The 18,802-nt window shown below is 34.7% G+C and overlaps 1 protein-coding gene across 1 annotated transcript; it reads left to right on the top strand.

The window, feature by feature from the left end:
* Window positions 1-68: 68 nt before the first annotated feature.
* Window positions 69-7,727, top strand: LOC131652669 (chaperone protein dnaJ 10-like). Its single transcript, XM_058922608.1, has 10 exons — window positions 69-492; window positions 855-914; window positions 1,433-1,515; window positions 1,682-1,841; window positions 5,215-5,344; window positions 5,617-5,775; window positions 6,533-6,711; window positions 6,804-6,884; window positions 6,980-7,129; window positions 7,269-7,727. The coding sequence occupies exons 1-10, from the start codon at window positions 406-408 to the stop codon at window positions 7,377-7,379; spliced, it is 1,200 nt and encodes a 399-aa protein (XP_058778591.1). The 5' UTR covers window positions 69-405; the 3' UTR covers window positions 7,380-7,727.
* The last annotated feature ends 11,075 nt before the right edge of the window (window positions 7,728-18,802 follow it).

The following is an 18,802-nucleotide window of genomic DNA, read 5'->3' as shown; positions in this document are numbered from 1 at the left end:
TGTAAATTTTATAAAAAATATAATTAAATAAATTATTAGCTACTTGAACAAAATGGCATTACTTAGTATACGTGGTTCCATTTTCACAAAAAAAGAAAAAAAAAGAAACTGTGGTTCCACTTCCATCTACAGTATCGATTCTGAATTCAGGCCCTATCTCGGTCGGTAAAAAGAGGGAACCACCGGCGTGGCTGCGTCAGTCAACTCCCGGATTGCAAAGTCCATACCAACCTGAATTATTAGAAATTACGCGTCCCGTTTGATTTTCGGCCTTTGAACCGAGGCTACGTCATCTACTTGGAATAATTCTTAATTTCGTATCGCTTTCGCGTTTTTCGTGCCCTCGCAGTTTACTGGAAACCCAAACTTCTGATCGCCGGGAAGATCAATCGACATCGCTTTGAGATGGTGAAGGAGACCGAATACTATGACGTGCTTGGTGTCAGTCCAACTGCATCCGAAGCTGAGATTAAGAAAGCTTATTACATGAAGGTTCTATTTTAATTTTTAGATCCTTTGCCGTTTATCTTATTTATTTATGTTCCGCAAACATGTAATTAAGTCTAGTTAAACCAACTCAATCGGTAGCTATGCAGGGACATCAGAGACGTCCGTCTATTTTCATTGACCAGTTTATATACATATACAGAATTGCAGGTGCCTATGCCCTATGGCTGCTGGATCTGTTAATTCTGTCGGGTTTTTGAAATGTTTGTACAGCTAATGGCTGATAGAACTTCCCAGTGTCTTCTTTTGTATTTTATTGTCATTTTTTTATTGTTATAGTTGTGAACCAAATGGTAAAATATTTCCATCTTGTTATTTATTCCTTCTATTCTGTCCTATGTGTGCAGGCACGGCAAGTGCATCCGGATAAAAACCCAAATGACCCTCTCGCTGCACAAAATTTTCAGGCAAGAATATTTATGTTATAGTCTGGATTTGTTAGAAACGTTGTACCTGGATTATCTTGTTAGATGATGAAAAGAGCATACTCTGCTTGTAAGAATAAAAATTATTCAACTATATCTATCTAACACAAGTCTTGCACTTAACGGAAATTAATTCCCGCCCAGCAAATTAACTCCAACTAACTTATTTTTCTTGGCGAGATGGCTATTAAGTCACTAACCGCAACCCGCGGGATTATATTCATGTTAATGTGGTATAATAAGTGATCTAATATGCTCAATTCTCACGTGGTACAACTATTGGTATTTACTCTGTTGGATATGATCGTATACAACACTGAATACTTTTACTGTTATTGAATATTTATATTTGTCTGTTATCTCCTATTGCCATTTTTCCCAGCCTATACATCTCAGAACTATGCCTTCCTGAAATAGGTAATATCCTCAGGTGCTTAAGATTGCTGCCTCAACCTTTTTCCCACTAGTTATTTCCCATGTGTTTTATACTCTGGTTTCAGGTTTTAGGTGAGGCTTACCAAGTTCTGAGTGATCCAACTCAAAGGCAAGCTTATGATGCACATGGGAAATCAGGAATCTCAACGTTAGTTTCTTTTTATTCATTTTTGACTTATTAATATATTAATTGATTATACAGATATCAAGGGTGATATTATGTGAAATTTTATACCTTGTTAAGTGCTCTTACAATAGTTTGTGCAGAAGCATTTCGATTGTGCTGATATTTTATGTCCTTCCATTCTTTACAGTGAAGCCATTATTGATCCTGCAGCAATCTTTGCCATGCTTTTTGGTAGTGAGCTTTTTGAGGAATATATTGGCCAGTTGGCCATGGCATCAATGGCTTCAATGGACATTTTTACTGAAGGGGAACAATTTGATACTAAAAAGTTACAAGAGAAAATGCGGGTATAACTTTCAAATATTTTTCATTGACTGCATTCTCTTATGACTACTGTATGATTGCCATGACTGATAGCCGGACACAACTTATGCTTTTGTATTTTTTTTCCCTTCTTATTAGGCCTGAGATCTAGTTAATTAATTATAATAGGGGTTTAATGTGATGATCATAATGTAAACAACACCATATCTTCAAAATAGTCATCATCAATCTCACTAAATTACACCATTGCCTTATTTTCCTCAACCTAATGGAATTCTGTTAGGAACCCATAAATAGGATTGAAAAGAAAGTATTTATTTTATAAGGGTATAGTTGTCATTTCAAACTCTTCAAGGGAGCTGATACTTTAGTATTTCAATGCCCACATTTTTTCTTTCATTTTCTCGTTGTTTCCTTCTTTCCGTGCTCTTCTACTTTCTTCTTCACCGTTCTTTGTTTGTTGCCGGTTCTTACTTCACTATATGTTGTGCTTCTTCATCGTTACACCTTCTTGCTTCATTATGTGTTGTGCTTCTTCATCATTGCATGTTCTTTGCGCTTGTATTCTTGTGCGAAGCGACGGTTCATGTTGTTATTTTCTTGCTTCGTTTTGTTTTTGCTTCGTTTTGGTTTTATTTTTTTTTTTTATAAGCAAATTATATATATATATATATATATATATATATATATATATATATATATATATATATATATATATATATATATATATATATATATATATATATATATATATATATATATATATATATATATATATATATATATATATATATATATATATATATATATATATATATATATATATATATATATAAATAATGCATATAATACAAAAGGTACTCAACCCATTACAAACAAAATATCAAATTCAGTCAAGAGGTGCTTGAAGCCAATTGTACCAAACTGGGCATTTAAACCCCTCTTTTCCAATAGCTTACCATTGTCTCTCTGATCTGTCCTTCGTTCTGTTCTTTCTCTGTATTTCGTAATGTTCTTCTTCGTACTTTAAGTTCTGATCTTTTATTTTATTCTTCGCTGTTTAAATTCTTCTTGCTCTGTACAATAGCGCTTTTCCTCTATCGGCTTTAGCATTTTTGGGGTTCGACGCAATTAGAAACTAGAACCAGAGAGAATGTTGAGAGGAAAACTAAAAGAATGAGAGAGAATTCACGTTGAATATTCTGATTGAGTTTGTTAGAAATGAATCGTGTTAAGAGTCTCACATTGGACAATATATAGCCTGAACACGTGCTTATAAGTGGGGGCAATCCTCACCCTACAAGCCGGTTTAAAAACCTGTTTGTAGGTTGAATTAGGCCCAACCACATTTCTTAACTAATCGGTTAGTTACAAGATGAGTGGAGATAGGTAATTAAATTTAATCTGAACTGAACCAGAACTGCGCCGACTGCTAGCACAGTTGGTTACAGTTAGCTACAATCCCAGAGCCTTTTTTGACTAGCTAAACCATTTCTACACTTACTCTATTATCTCCCCTTCAATCCCTGTGGAAATATTAGAATACTGTGTTGACTTGTCAATAACTTGCAATATGTCTACCCTTGATAAACATTCTTAATTCTCCTTTTTCTTATTTTGTAACATGACCTTGTTGTCTTTTGTTGGTCTTGATTTTGTAACAATATACTGTACTTAGTATTATAAGGCGAGGGATCAGAGAGGGGAATGTGCCTGCCAACTAACTTGACTAAGCTCTTGTTGATGACTTTCTCTTGAAGAAAGAAGATATCCAATTCCATGGGCTTTGCTCTGGCATTCAAAACAGGGTTATTTGACAGTAAAACAGTACTCAAATGAATTTGTCACAAAGTGTATGAGGAGTAAATAGAACTTTCGGTTCTGTCAATAAGGATTGAATCCACAGGACTTTAGCAGCATTGTTGGCAAGTCTCATGTATTCTATCTCAGTGCTTTATCTGGCCACTAGGATCTGTTTCCTTGACCACCAAGAAATGAGATTAGGACCCAATGCAAAAGCCTGAGGAAGACTTTATATTATTATCCGGGTCTGCTCCCTAACCTGCATGAGAGAATGCTGTAACTGCAAGGGACCTCAATGCAGGAAGCCATAATGCAGGGAGTCTTTTAGGTAGTGCAAAATTCTTTTAACTGCAGTTCAGTGACTCTCAAGAAGTTGGGATAGAAATTGGCAAGCGTTGTTGACTGTGTAGCCAATCTCGGTCTTGTGGTTGTGGCATATTGTATTTTTCCTACAATAATAGACCTATAGAATGTGACATCTTCAAGATAATCTGAGCCATGTTTTTCGAGTTTTATGTTGGACTACATAGGAGTAGGCATGCCTTTGGCTGTTGGCTTTGACAAGTAAATCTCTTATTCACTTTGTTTGAGAGAAAAAGAGATTGCCACTCTTCAGGTGACCGATTTCAATGCCTAGGAAATATTCCAAGTTCCCTAGCTGCTTGAGGGAAAACCGATCATTCAGTTAAGCAATAAGCTCTTGAATGTGAGTTACTGAATTCCCTGTGACAATTATGTCATCCACATAAGCTAACATCACAACAGATACGTAGATTTGGTCGTGTGAATAGAGAAAATCACACTTGCTAAGAATGAAACCACAAATAAAGTGACAATCGATCTCTTTGTTCTTTGTCCTCTCATGAATGGTTGGATTAGGTGCAATATGTAAAACTGTCTGGTTATCACAAATGAGACTCATTGACTCAACCTTGCACAACTTTACCTCATCAAGTTGTTTCAACGAAGACAGTCCACATGTGGTGAGAGCCATAGCTTGATATTCAACCTCCGCATTGGATCTTGCATTAACACTTTGTTTTTCCAAGAAATTAAGATTCTCTACAATAAGAACACAATAACCTAATGTTGCACGGCTATGCAACAACATTATTGTGACCTCCATGCTCATAAACTATTCCTCTTCCTGGTGACCCCATTACATATCTCAAGATACAAACCACTGCATTCCACTGACTAACAACACTTACGTCTAAGGATATGTCAGGTCTAGTCATTGTAAGGTCGTTCAATTTCCAACCAGTCTTCGATTTCGATATCTACATCCCTGATTTGCATAGGCTTGGTATTTGGATCCTAAGTTTATCAATGGGTTTGCAATCTAACATCCCAGGTCCCTCCAAAATGTCAAGAGCATACTTCCTCTGAGAGATGACAATACCTGATTTTGACTGCGCTAATATAATAAAAGATGTAAACAAGATATCTGTATAATGGGAATAAAGGAAACAAAACCAGGGAAATATCTCAATATAAACGTTTGGCATTGTCATCTTGAAGGTAGTTTATATTTATTCCATCTTAGGTTCAAATTTTTATTTTGATGTTTTAACTCTTTTATTCTTCTTCCAGGTTGTTCAGAAAGAGAGAGAAGAAAGGCTTGCAGAAATACTAAAAGGCAGACTCAACCAGTATGTCCAGGGAAACAAAGAAGACTTTGTTAATCACGCAGAAGCTGAACTAGCCCGACTATCCAATGCAGGTAGGATGCCCTAAGAATAATTCCAGACATGCAGGATACATAGTGAATAATTTTATTGCCGTAAAATTACATTACAAGAATGCATGGTTACAGCTCATTTGAATGCTTTTCGTTGAATTAATAATTCTCATGTTAAAAAATCCTGATATGGTTAAAGGATTTCCTTGACATTACATGGAAAATCCTTTACCTGATCTCACATATTTGAATAGTTAACTCTTATGATTGTAACTAGGGCACTTTTTCTGAGTATATTAGTTGTCCTTATACAGCTTATGGGGTTGATATGTTGAATACCATTGGCTACATTTACGCAAGGCAGGCAGCGAAAGAGCTAGGGAAAAAAGCAATTTTTTTGGGTGTGCCTTTTGTTGCTGAGTGGTTTAGAAACAAAGGACACTTCATCAAATCCCAAGTTACAGCGGCAACAGGTGACTCAACTTTGTACTTGGAAACTTGAAAGCCTTACCTAGTTCTGTTATGTCTTCTTTATTTAATTTTCATATAAAAAATCTTACTTCTTTCATTTTACACATTGCATTTTTTTGAGGTTTGTGTGGATCGAATTAACCTTTGGTATTGTTGAGATATGCACTGATTTAATTCTTCATTATTAAGATATACTCTTCCGTGTACACATTAGTTCTTTCCATGCATATAATTATGATTTTATCAGGATTGTCTATTAGCAATCTACTTCATACTTTTGAGTGAATTTTTCGGCAACCATTCTTGTCTTGTACCTTTCAATAGATTCATCAACTTTGTATTTTACAGTGTCATACCTATCTGCACCTTACAAGTTTCTTTCCATTTGGTAGAGAAGCTGATTTTCTAGTATTGTTCTTATCCAGTGCCTCCATCTCCGAGTCCACGGCTTGTTTCCATTTTTTGTGAGATGCCTCAGATATAGAGGTTGATATTGTTAGTGTTTAGGCTTGTGAGGAAGGCTCTATGGGTAGGTGAAGAATGTTCAAAACTTGGTAGTTGGATAAAGGTTAAAATGGCCTTTTTGTATAGGTTTTGGTATCTTTCCTAAGTACAATTAGAAAATGTAAATCTTTATAGTGTAGTGTTGGTATTGAGTTGGATTCTGGTTCCTGTTCATGGGAAAATTCAAACATGAATTGTTGTAGTGTAAAACTTTTGCACTGTAGGCTGATAAATGGTTTTTCTTTTTGGTTCAAGGGGCAATTGCTTTGATCCAATTGCAGGAGGATATGAAAAAACAACTCAATTCAGAAGGGAACTACACTGAAGAAGAGCTTGAAGAATACATGCAATCCCACAAGAAATTAATGATTGATTCTCTGTGGAAGCTTAACGTGGCTGACATTGAGGCCACTCTTTCTCGTGTGTGTCAAATGGTTGTTTTTGCTAATCCTTTGTCACATCATTAGATAGTTCAATGTAGATTTTTGTGCTAGTTTTTTTAAGACTTTAGTGTGCTTCTCTTTAGGTTCTCCAAGACAGCAATGTCAAGAAAGAAGAACTACGGGGACGAGCAAAAGGGTTGAAAACTCTTGGTAAAATCTTCCAGGTGGTATTTACTTCCCTACTCTAATCGTAATTGTTGACAATACTGTTAGTGTACCCTAATGATGAAATGATGTTTGACACACAATTTGAATGTAGAGGGTTAAGGCAGCTAATGGGAACGAGAGCGAAGATTTACCAAACAAAGAAGTACATAAATTGAATGGAAGTGAATCTAGCAATGGCGTTTCTTCTCCTAGTACATCACCCAGATCGTCAGGTCCTGATGTTTCAACTCTTGCATCGCAGGTGCAACATTTCTTGCCGACGTCTATCATTTTTTCCCAGCTGTATTCATGTCATTATATTCTTTCATATTAAATAAGTCTTTCTTGCTAGATTGATGAAATTAATGCAAATTTATGTATTTTGATACAAATGAGTGTAGAGCCCCTATGTGGAGGCCCCACACTTTGCAGGCATGCAATTCGACTACAACTTCCCTAGGCCAACCGCCCCCCCAGGTGCCCACAGACCTGCTCCAACCAGCAAGGATTGATAATGGTGTTTGATGCCCCCGTGTATTCTTTTACTATGTATTAATCTCGTGGTGGTTTGTCGAATATGTTTTTATGAATATGTTCTGAGGTTCACATCTGGTCCGTCGCGTTGTGCAGTGTGATTACTATGCATGTTTGATATTTCTTTACATAGATGAGGGGTGATAGTTTGGACTTTGGAGTAGCGTTTTCGTTGCTAGATGGTGTTGATTGGCTGCCTTGTCACTCAAGTTATGTATTTTATTAGGGTGTTTGATGAATGCAGGTTCATTTATTCCTTTTTCGTGTTCTGGTTTTTCAAGGGATAGTTATATTTGAATTTTAGTAGAAATTTGTGTTTACTTTAAGATTTTGGTCTCATTTTTTATTTCTCAGTTTCGGTTTTCCCATGAATACACCGGCAAGTTTATTGGTGATGTGCAAGTTTTGTGACATGCCAATAAGGCCAAATACTAATTTAAACATAATTACTGTTACAACTAAAAAATAAAATCATATTTTATTGTTTAATATGATAATCTAAATCTGTTCATATGACAATCAGCCGATTATGCATATCATTAACCCCTAATCAAATATCTCTGAATTCCTCTTTCAAACAGTCTTTTGCCAAGACAGAAAATACAATATTGAATAAAATTTTGGGTGTTCATTAGATTTCATGCAAAGATAAAAAATTCTGTGGAAGCTCTATAATGCTTTTTCCCTATTTTGGATTTTAATTTGGAGAGCTTATTCTACAACAAAATCACTTTATAATTGAGACATTTCATTTTTGTTAATTATTAATTCGGATTTCAATCTTTGAATTAGTCTTGTATGTATATTTTTTTTATGTTTCCTTATAGTTTTGGACTCTATTTTTTGGATTAACCTTCTAACAGTATTTTACACCTTTTGATAGTAGAAGAAATTTGAAAATTTAAAAATAAATTTATATTATAACTCATTTATAAACCGATTCCAATATAAATCATTCATATTTGTCATTCAATAGTAAGAACATAAAATCTCAAAAATGTCAAATACAAAATATCATAATGTCATAATCAATCCTACAACAAGTCATAATACAAAATGTCAAAATATACAATGTAAGAGACAACTATTGCGTATATGTGACATCCCTGTTCCTCCTCCGCTATCAATATTGTAATGCATGATGTGCCTACGCTAAGATGACTTGTTGAGTGACCATTTAAGGAGTGTCTTCCTCAAATTTGCGCATAGCTATGGTCTCTCTCAATAGCCACAATGCAATGACATATCGGTAACACATTAATGACAACGGTTTGCCCTCGCTTATTTCCCCTCTAAGATATCATAATGAGCCGTCCTTGAAGGATCTCCTTCTGCATCTTGTGTCATGTATGAATGTGACACTCTATAAAATTATTGGATGTAGTTCTTTGAAAAGTTCAAGTAATTAAAAAATGAAGTACAAAATCAATTATGCAAGAATTTTAAGATCAGAATAGATTAAGTTTAGAATTTGATGACTATCTGAAAGAGTGTGAAATTCTTTCTCAACTTACTCCCCCTGGAACACCATAATGGAACGACGTATCCGAGAAAAAAATTGAACCTTGTTAGACACGGTCTAATCCATCATGAATCACACCGATATTCCAAGCTTCTTTTGGGGGACATGCTCTATTGACAACAACTTACACACTTAATCATATTCCATCCAAAACAGTTGAGAAGACACCGTAAGATATGGAGTGGTAAGAGACCACATATGTCTTACATGAAGATTTAGAGTTGTGAAGTTTATGTCAAACAACAAATTTCAATTAAGCTTGGGCCCAAATATGATAAATGCTTCTTTGTGGGATATCCTAAAGAAATAATAGAGTATTACTTCTATAATCTTTCTAAGGACGAAGTGTATGTCACCCGTACTAGAGTATTCCAGAAAAGGAAATAAAGTCACTAGGAGAAACGTAAAGCTTGAAGAAATTCAAGAATCGTAAAGTAGTGACACACCTATGGAAGAACTAGAGTAAGAAATACAAGAAGTTGTGGAAGAGTAACCTGCTCAGGTAGAACATGACTAGCGTAGGTCAAACATGACACATCCCTAACCTAAGGGATATGGATATTTCACAACTGATCAATATGGGGTATTGCTCATGGATCAAGATGAACTTGTGATCTACAAAGAGGCCATCACCGGTCTTGAGTGTGAGAAGTGGCTAGAGGACATGAAATATGAAATGAACTCGATGTACAAAAATCAAGTTTGAACCTTGGTATAACCTATTGTTGTAGCTAATCCTATAGGATGCAAGTGGATCTCCAAAAGGAATACTATAAGCCATGTCAGATTGCTAACGACTATGAGCAAATTCACGATGTTGACTATGATGAAACCTTTTCACTATTTGCAGTGCTCAAATTGATTCAGATTTTACTTGTCATCGTTGCATATCATGATTATAAAATATGGAGTATGGATGTTAAGACTACTTTCCTTAATGGGAATCTCCTTGAGAATGTGTACATGACATAACCTGAAGAATTTGACATACCACAAGAAGCCAAAAAGATATGCAAGTTACAACAAATAATCTATGGATTGAAGCAAGCTTCCATAAGCTGGAGTCTTGTTTTGATTAAACTGTTAAACAATATGAATTCATTAAAAAAATACGAGCTTTGTGTCTACAAGAAGGTTAATGGGAGCATGCACGTTTTTCTAATATTACATGTAGATGATATATTACTCATTGGAAATGATGTCCCTACCTTGTAGCAAGTAAGAATTGACTAAGGAAATGATTTTCTATGAAGGACTTGGGTGAAGTGACTTATATGTTAGGAATCAAGATCTATAGAGATAGATCACAAAAAAAAACTGCCTGGCCTAGGTCAGAGTACATTCATAGAGAAAGTGTTGAGACACTTTAATATGCATGATTTCAAGAAAGGATTCATACCTATGTAACATGGCCTATGCCTATTAAAAACATAATGCCCTTCAACTAAGGAAGAAATATATCACATGAATAAGACTCCACATGCATCTGTAATAGTATTTATAATGTACATATGTTATGTACTCGATCAGATGTCTCGTATGCTTTAAATGCAACGAATAAGTACCAGTTTGAGCTCGATGATGCTCATTGGGTTGTTGTTAAGAAGATCCTTAAGTTCTTGAGAATGACTAAGGACTCATTATTGATATATGGAGGTCAGAAAGAGCTCGTTGTAATTAGATACACCGATAATATCTTCCATACATATAAGGATGACTTTAGATTGTAAATTTGTTATGTTTTGCTCAAATGGTGGCATTGAAAGCTAGAAAAGTTCAAAGCAGGATACAATTGATGATTCTACAATCGAGCCCGAGTATAATGTTCCTTCAATGCGACAAAGGAAGTTGTTTGGATCAATAAGTTCATTAGTAAACTTAGTATAGTCCCTAGCATTGTGGATCCCATTGATCTCTATTTTGATAATAATGGTTCCGTCGCACAAGCTAAAGAGCCTAGATCTCACCAATGATCTAAGCACATACTTAGGCGATATTACCTTATTTAAGAGATAACACATATAGGAGATATAAAGATATGCAGAGTACTAACACCTGAAAATATCGCTGACCCACTGACAAATCCTCTTGCGCGACAAAAGTATGACAATCATACTAGATCTATAGGTATTAGGTGTATGTCTGATTGGCTCTAGTGCTAGTAGGAGATTGTTCTTGTAAGCCCTATAGGCCAATAGTTTTATATTTAACTTGATACTTGTATCGAAGTATCTATTAATATTAATAAAACATTTTATTTTATATTTATTTTTCCAAAATAATAAAGTCCTTAATAGCTAGCCAATTTAATGAAACATTAAGCGTGACTTAATCATGAGATGTCATTAAACATAACAATATTATTCTTAAAGTATTCATAGTCGAGATTTATTATGAAGTGTGCTAACATTAAAGCATTGAGATTAATATATAGATAGACTGATGATCACATTTCATGAACCATGAATAAAGAGTTATTAAGTCTTCACATATGTATGAATATTAAGAGTAATTGTAAAACGGTGGGAGAACTGACTTTTTGAAATGTTGCGGATAGCAAGAATTGCCACCGACTTTTATTTTATCCAATAAGAAAGGATAAAAGAACATAAAAAGACCTTTTAAAAGACTTTGAGTTTGGGGGGTAGGTTATAAAAAGGGAAGGTGTAAGCACCCTTTGTATCCATGGTTATCCATGGGCTCTTAATTACTTAGCTCACTTGTTTTCAAAATGTTTGATGTGCAGTGTGTGAATAGGAAAAAGACAAGGACTTTAGCTTGTAAATAAGAGTAGCCTTTTTTTAAAGTATTTGAAAATATAGTGTGAAAAATATTTTTGAATTTAAATCAGAGCAAGCAATTAGTAGTAACTACCCTAATTTTAAGATTTCTGTTCTTTAAGCTTTTCAGTTTGAAAGGGCTGTCCATACCATAAGAGGGTAAGAAGTCCTTTCATTGGATGTTGAAGGGTCGTCGAGAAATATCGTTCGCCATAAAACTGTCCCTACCATATAGAGGATAGGTAGTCTTTGGGGAAGGATAGAATAGTCATTTAGGCAACAGGCGAGGATACCTTAGCAATTGGGACAATCATCATTTACCGGGGCAACTTCGAGGGACAAGATCATTTACTATTAAGGCAACTTCGAAGGGACTATGATCTTATGATGATGAACTGAGAATAACATTTGTTTTGCTTAGGTATCCTCGGAATCGAGGGACTTGACTATTTTAGAATCGTAATTAAAAGGCAACAGGCAACATAAGAAGGGTTACCCTAAAGGTGTGTATGTGACAAAATCATGTGGTTCAATTTGATCATATTTATCTTGTATAAGTTATTCTAATCCAATTCAAAGGTTGCACCCCCTAATTACTCACCACGCAATAAATAATCATGCGGAAAGTAAAACCTACGCTATTACAGTTTTATGGGTGGGGATTTTACAATAAACACCTGTGGGGGTTTGCGGAAAATAAAGACGGAAATTAAAGAAACTATAATTAATTCAAAAAATATTTAAATAGCTTGAATCATCCTCGAACCTTCGATCAATCCTGAAAATCAAGAATGAAAAGAAGAAAGAAAAAAGTTAGTGTGTGGAGGATCTATTTATCATATTCTCGATTGATCACTTAAATCCTAATTAAAATAATTGGTTTTGAAAATTATGTAAAGAAACAATTAATTTTGAGGTTCAAAAACAATTAAGGGCTAATTTACAGAAAGTCGGATTTTTGATTAAATATAGTAATTTTTAAATATGACTTTATTGTTTATTAACATGATCTTTTAGAAAAGAAAAAAATAATAATTAATAAAACAAAATAGTTTAAAAAAAAAAGAAGAAAAATATAATTAAATATAAAAAAAAATTAGAAGAACTTAGCTCTAGATCCTGTGTGGGCGCAATATGATGGTGTATCATGGGGCGTCTTTACTGGATCCTTAGATCTGTGCTGATAACGATCCAAGGGCAGGACCGTAAGGGTGCACCGTAGGTATGTATTTTCCATATATACTGGATCAATGCATAAGAGACACGCAAGCGGAGAGAGAGAGAGTGGGAAGCTGACCAACCAAATGGAGAGGCGCAATCGTGGTCAACGACCAGCCACATGGGCATCGTCTTCAAGCTTTTTTCTTGCAGAATTTCCTACGGAAATTGCTGTGCCTTTTGCTGCGAATTTTGCTGCAAGTTCATCATCTTCAAAACCTGAGGAAGAAGATTGGATCGTTCAGAAGCTTGGAAACTCTTTGTAATGCTGAACACGAAAATCCTCTTCTCTTTGATTTTTTTGAAGTTTTATCTTGTTCTCTAGGGCGGCTCCAATCCTCTTTTTTCCGTCCCCTCCTGCATGGAAATATTATGAATATATAATAGTGTGAATTAGGGTTGTTTTCATGGGCTTGGATGATTGTTTGAATCACATGGAAATTTGATTGAAAAATACAATATTTCTTTCTATCTTTGGCCAATCTCAATCCAATCTCATCAAGGTTGTTATGCACGAAATTTGATGGAAAATATGAAGAGTACTTGATTGGATATGATTGGAAATTAGAACCAAATCAAATCTCTTTCATAAATCTTTGATTATTTGATTTTAATCACTTTTTAAATGAATAAAAATTCAAATAAAATCAAATAAATCACATAATTTCGTGGAAATTGATTTTTGAATCTTGGATAACTCGAGGATCAAGCTTGGGCCAAAAAATATTGGGTTCCTTTGCAAGAAAATTCAATTTGAAGCCTTTTGTTTCACATTTTTTCTCTCAAAATTTTCTAACTTTGACAAGGCATATCTTTCTCAATTTTTAGGATATGGAGGAGTTCTAGGACTTTTTGGAGAGCTAAAGATGTCCTTTACAAGCCACTTTGGATCATTTTTTTCATTTGGATATTTTATCTTGATGATATGGGCTTTGACAAAAAACTGCTTTTGGTTGACTTTCAAAATGACCTATAATCTTTTGATCCATATCTCTCAAATAAAGCATTTTTAGCCTTTGCATGTGAGAGACAAAGTTGTAGAGAATTCAATTTCCATCAAAATAAGCTTTGGATGGAAAATTTCTGATGTTCCATGTGAAAGTTATGGCTGGTCAAAGTTCAGTTGACTTTTCTCCTATAAAACCCTAATTTAGAAACTATGAGCTTTGTTGATTTCTTAGCTTTTCTTGATGAATCATGATCAACCCTTGATAAAATGATAAATGTTACTTCAAAATAAAGATGTTGACCAAAAATCAGGAATTTTGACTGTACTTTGACCACAGTTGACTTTTAGGTCAAACTAGTCGATTGTTGATGATCTGGGCCACTGAATGAGCAATCTTGTGAATTGAAGCTTGAATTTTTTCCATAGAGATAGTTTGAAACATCATAAGTCATATGAAACCCTTTGGAGACCTTGATTCATCAATTTCCTTCAGAGAATGCAAAACCTTAATTCAGGAAGTCTCTACTTAGGAGAGTGTGCCTTAGGTCAGACCTTTGAGTCTTGAACCTTGGTTTGAGTTTGAAAGTAAAAATGAGATGGGCAAATTTTGGGGTATGACAGTAATATTTATACTAGATTGACCCACTATAAAAATATTAAATAAAATATTATGCAAGTGTCATAAGTTATTTTAATTGTGATATTTGTGTATACCCCCCTTTGACCTGAAACCAACATGTGGAGTCAGGTATTTTATTGTCGATCAAATATTGTCTATAATAGGATGACTATAAAGATGATTGATGGGTAATCCACAAATAATGCTAAGGAATATAAGTGACCTAGATGAAATTTTCTTATCACGTGTAACAAGATAAATGCCTAAGTATGTACATAACTATTATCACATAAAGGTTTTTCTAGATCATATGACATTTTATGTGATTTAGGTAACAATAATGTGTTGCTAGATACCGCTCACTTTTTATTATATTAAAAGTGTGATTTGATATGATTGTCAATGTTACAAAAACCTATAGGGTCACACACATAAGACAAATTGAGGGGAGACAAATAAATAAGTGAAGCTTATTTGATTGTGCGGTCTTGTAATGTATTAGCATTAATTACAAAAACGTGATACACTGTAAGGTACAATGTCCTTCACTGTAAGTTACAATATCCTTCAGTGCAATATAGAACATAGTAAGGTAAGATGTACCTAAGTTAAATATGTAACATCTTAAGATAAGGTGTACTTAAGAAAAATATGAAACATCGTAAGATATGATGCACTTAAGTTAAATACAGTACACTGTAAGGTACAATGTGTTTAATGGGATTGCTTGACATGCAACTTATACAAGCGGTTCTATAAATAAAATCATTGTGTTAAAGTATTTTTTACTTGACCAAATCGATTTGTGAAACTCTATCTCTCTCTCTCTCTCTCTCTCTCTCTCTCTCTCTCTCTCTCTCTCTCTCTCTCTCTCTCTCTCTCTCTCTCTCTCCCTCTCACTCTCACTCTCAAAATCTTCATTCGTAGCAACTAGCACAAAGATTAAAGACATCATATTGTGTGGACTGAGTAGCGGTGTCTTTTTTGTTCAACGCTCGCAATTGTTCTTTAGATTTTGTATCAACGTTAAATATTCACAAGAGGTAAATTTTTTTTATAACTTAAGATAAACTTTTGTTTTTCGCTTCGTTTTAAATCGTGATTTCCCGTCACCACCCTCCTTTGACGGGTGTTACTTTGCTAGAGGAGCTAGGAAGCATATCCAAGATGTGGGCAAATCTAATTCTAGCATAATGAAGCAGTTCGCCTTGGCATAAAACTTCATCTTTATGTGAACTGTTTACAAAGCTGCACCCAAGAATGCAAATGTTTGTCTTCCCAAAATGAAATTATAAATGAACTTACATCCAATCCCTTAGAATTTTTACCTCTCGACGTTTTCTCTCCCTTTTGATCTTGAATACCACCGAGAGTTCAACATACCCCTAATGTCCATTTGAGTGTTGGCTTTTGGAGGAATTTGGAGGAAAGACTTTGGAGGGTTGCGTCTATATATCAAAATGTATTTGATATTTTTCAAAAAGCTTAAAAAAACAATTTGATTTTATATGCTAATATAGTTTATTGTTTTTAAACTTTTTAAAAATATCAAATACATTTCAAGATATATGCAACTATCAAATCCTTCTCCTCCAAAACCCTAAAAAAATCAACTCTCAAATGAACTCCTAAGGTTTTGCGTCGGTTCAATTAAAGCCTTGGAGATTTTATCTATAATAGGGTTGCATTATATGTTCCAAACCCCGTTAGTGTATATTTCTTCGTACATGATGTCACATTAGCTCCCTTGCTCCACCAACATGTGTCAAACGGTGCACCATGTCATCGTCATTTTGATAAGGATGGGAACATGGTGCTTTGGGACACTGTTAGCTAGTTCGTTGCCGTAAAACACCAATGAAATGTGAAACATAGTCTCTAATATTTTTTGTCATGTCAGAAAATGCCAACGAAGTATTGGACTTCCATCGCGAAACACCTCAGGAGCCCCAATGTAGTAGTTTCAGTAGCCCTCTATATATCTTGATGGATTTTTCATCATATCTTTCATTATTCTCTTTTCCCTTCTTTGATTAGTAATGCATAAATTATTGGTTGAAAGAACTACTAAGAAGAAGGTTAGAGTAAGCTACCCATTAACTCAATGTTGTTGTTCAGATCCAACATGATTAGAGTGTTTCTCACAAATATGTCTCTCCCTATTATTTTTCTTATTGCTTGTTCCAACTTCTCTTTATTTTAAGTTTTTATTTCTTTATCTCTCGAGTTAATTTTAAGTTTAGTATATTTTTTTTATTTTTAACATAAATATTGCTAATATTTTATAGGCTTAAATAGTGATTTCGTCCCTGTAAGTTAGCGAGTTTCTGATTTTGGTCCCTATATATATTTTTTGTCCAAGTCCCCATATGTCCAATTCGCTTTAGCGTTAGTCCCTGCTGTTAGTGAGACGTTAAAAAAAAGCTTATGTGGCAGGCGTTGGTGACTTGACATACTCCTTAAACATTGTTTTATTATTTTATGTAACACACATGGATATAACATTTAATTCCCAAATTATGTAAATGAAAAGTCACTCCACTTTTGGTATTTAGTCCATGTCAATTAGGGTTTATACTTACTTAGAAAGGTGCTCAATGAAAACTCTGTGAAAGTGGAGGGAGACGATATATAAAGCACTTCTCTGATGCATTTCTCCATTTAAGACCTGACAATCTTGTTTAAGCGACCTCAATTTCATCTTCCAGGTATGATTTTTGCAGTGAATATTCATTATGGGGGTAAGTTTTGTAGGGATGGTGCGGCATACTACTTAGGTGGGAATAAAGTGTCAGTAGAGATTGACCCTGATAGATGGAGTTTCTTTGAAGCAACTGGTATTGTGAAATATCTTTGCAATTTAGAGTCAATTGATTATTGTCTATGGTGGTATAACATTATATCGTGTGAGCATGCAATTATGGTTAGTGATGTGGATGCTACTGAGGTCTATGAGGTTGCTGTTCAAACTAGTTGTAGTGTGGATTTATATGTTGAATACAAGGTGGATGATATTGGTGATGCTAATGTTAATGCTGAAACTGATAATGTGAATGATAATGTGGATGTTATTGAAGTTGATAATGTTGATGCTGAAGCTGATATTGAAAATGATAATGTGTATGCTGAAGCTAATAATGTTGATATCGAATCTGCAAATGATGGTGATGATAGTGAAGATAGTGAGGATAGTGATTATAAGGCTTTTTTATTTGAGGACAGTGGGGATGAAAGGGCTCTTGGCATGGATGATGGATTTGAGGTTGTAGATAAACCAACTAAAAGGATCAAGAGGGTAGCAAGAAAACATAGGAATACTCCTTCAAAGATTGGAGATTTCAATGTAGGTTCATCAAGTGGGATTAGTATTGGTAATGAAGGCCTTGAAACCAATTATGTGAGTGATGATCTTGGGAGCAGTGATCCTGATGCATCAGACCAAGAGAAAGGACCTAGATATACCTTTTACAATTGTTTTAGCTTTGATGAACATTACCAAGTTTGGTTTATGCATAATTCAAAATAGGATGACCAATATAATATGATACATATGATACCCAAAGTCAAAACATCTTTTCATTCATCATATGGTACTTGGACCATTTCCAAAATACATTTATGTTATAGGGACTAAACTAAAAAAACAATAAACAAAAGCAAACAACTGGGTTCAACACCATTTGTGACAAGCAACGAAGAACCCCCATGACCCAACCAACAATAACTTCAACAGAGTCACCTGCCTCTTCTCCTTCTCCAACTTAATCTTCATCTTTGCCTTTTTGCCAATCTCAATGTCCGTAACAATGGACCCTAAATCCTTCAACATTTCAGAGCAGTTGCAGACACACGCACTTTTAACATCGTTAATTGGATTCCGTTCAAGCTCATCATTCCAAAGGAATAACTTACAACCAGACATTAACCCTGCATTTTAACACTTCCAAAACCTCCTTTTAGGGTTTTCAATGGAGTTTGACATAAACATTTTCATGCTTCGATTGCAACCACAAACCGGTGCTTCAACGTGATGAGAGCTAGCAGACGAATTAGAAGCCATAGCAGAAGGGAATGAAAATATGCAACAAAGAAGATGAGGGATTTTAGAGTTGATGACCTTGAGTGAGAAGAAGAATGAATGTTATTTTTTTCCATTTGGTCCCTATTTAATATATTGCAAAGAGAAGATGTCCACATGTGTAATGAAAAATAAAATAAAATGAAACACCGTTATCCATGTCAGCACCATTTGCCACCTAATCCTTTTTTTAACGTTCCTTTGACATGAGGGACTAAAGCCAAAGCGAATTGGA

The sequence above is a fragment of the Vicia villosa genome, linkage group LG2, assembly GCF_029867415.1.
Source record: "Vicia villosa cultivar HV-30 ecotype Madison, WI linkage group LG2, Vvil1.0, whole genome shotgun sequence".
Lineage (NCBI taxonomy): Eukaryota > Viridiplantae > Streptophyta > Magnoliopsida > Fabales > Fabaceae > Vicia > Vicia villosa.
Note: the sequence above shows the minus strand (reverse complement) of the source record. Positions and strands in the feature narration are given on the sequence as shown.

Coding starts and splice junctions, on each gene's coding strand:
- LOC131652669 (XM_058922608.1), top strand. CDS start 406: ATGGTGAAGGAGACCGAATACTATGACGTGCTTGGTGTCAGTCCAACT. Junction 5,776..6,532: donor CCAAGTTACAGCGGCAACAG/GTGACTCAACTT, acceptor TTTTGGTTCAAG/GGGCAATTGCTTTGATCCAA. Junction 7,130..7,268: donor TTTCAACTCTTGCATCGCAG/GTGCAACATTTC, acceptor AAATGAGTGTAG/AGCCCCTATGTGGAGGCCCC.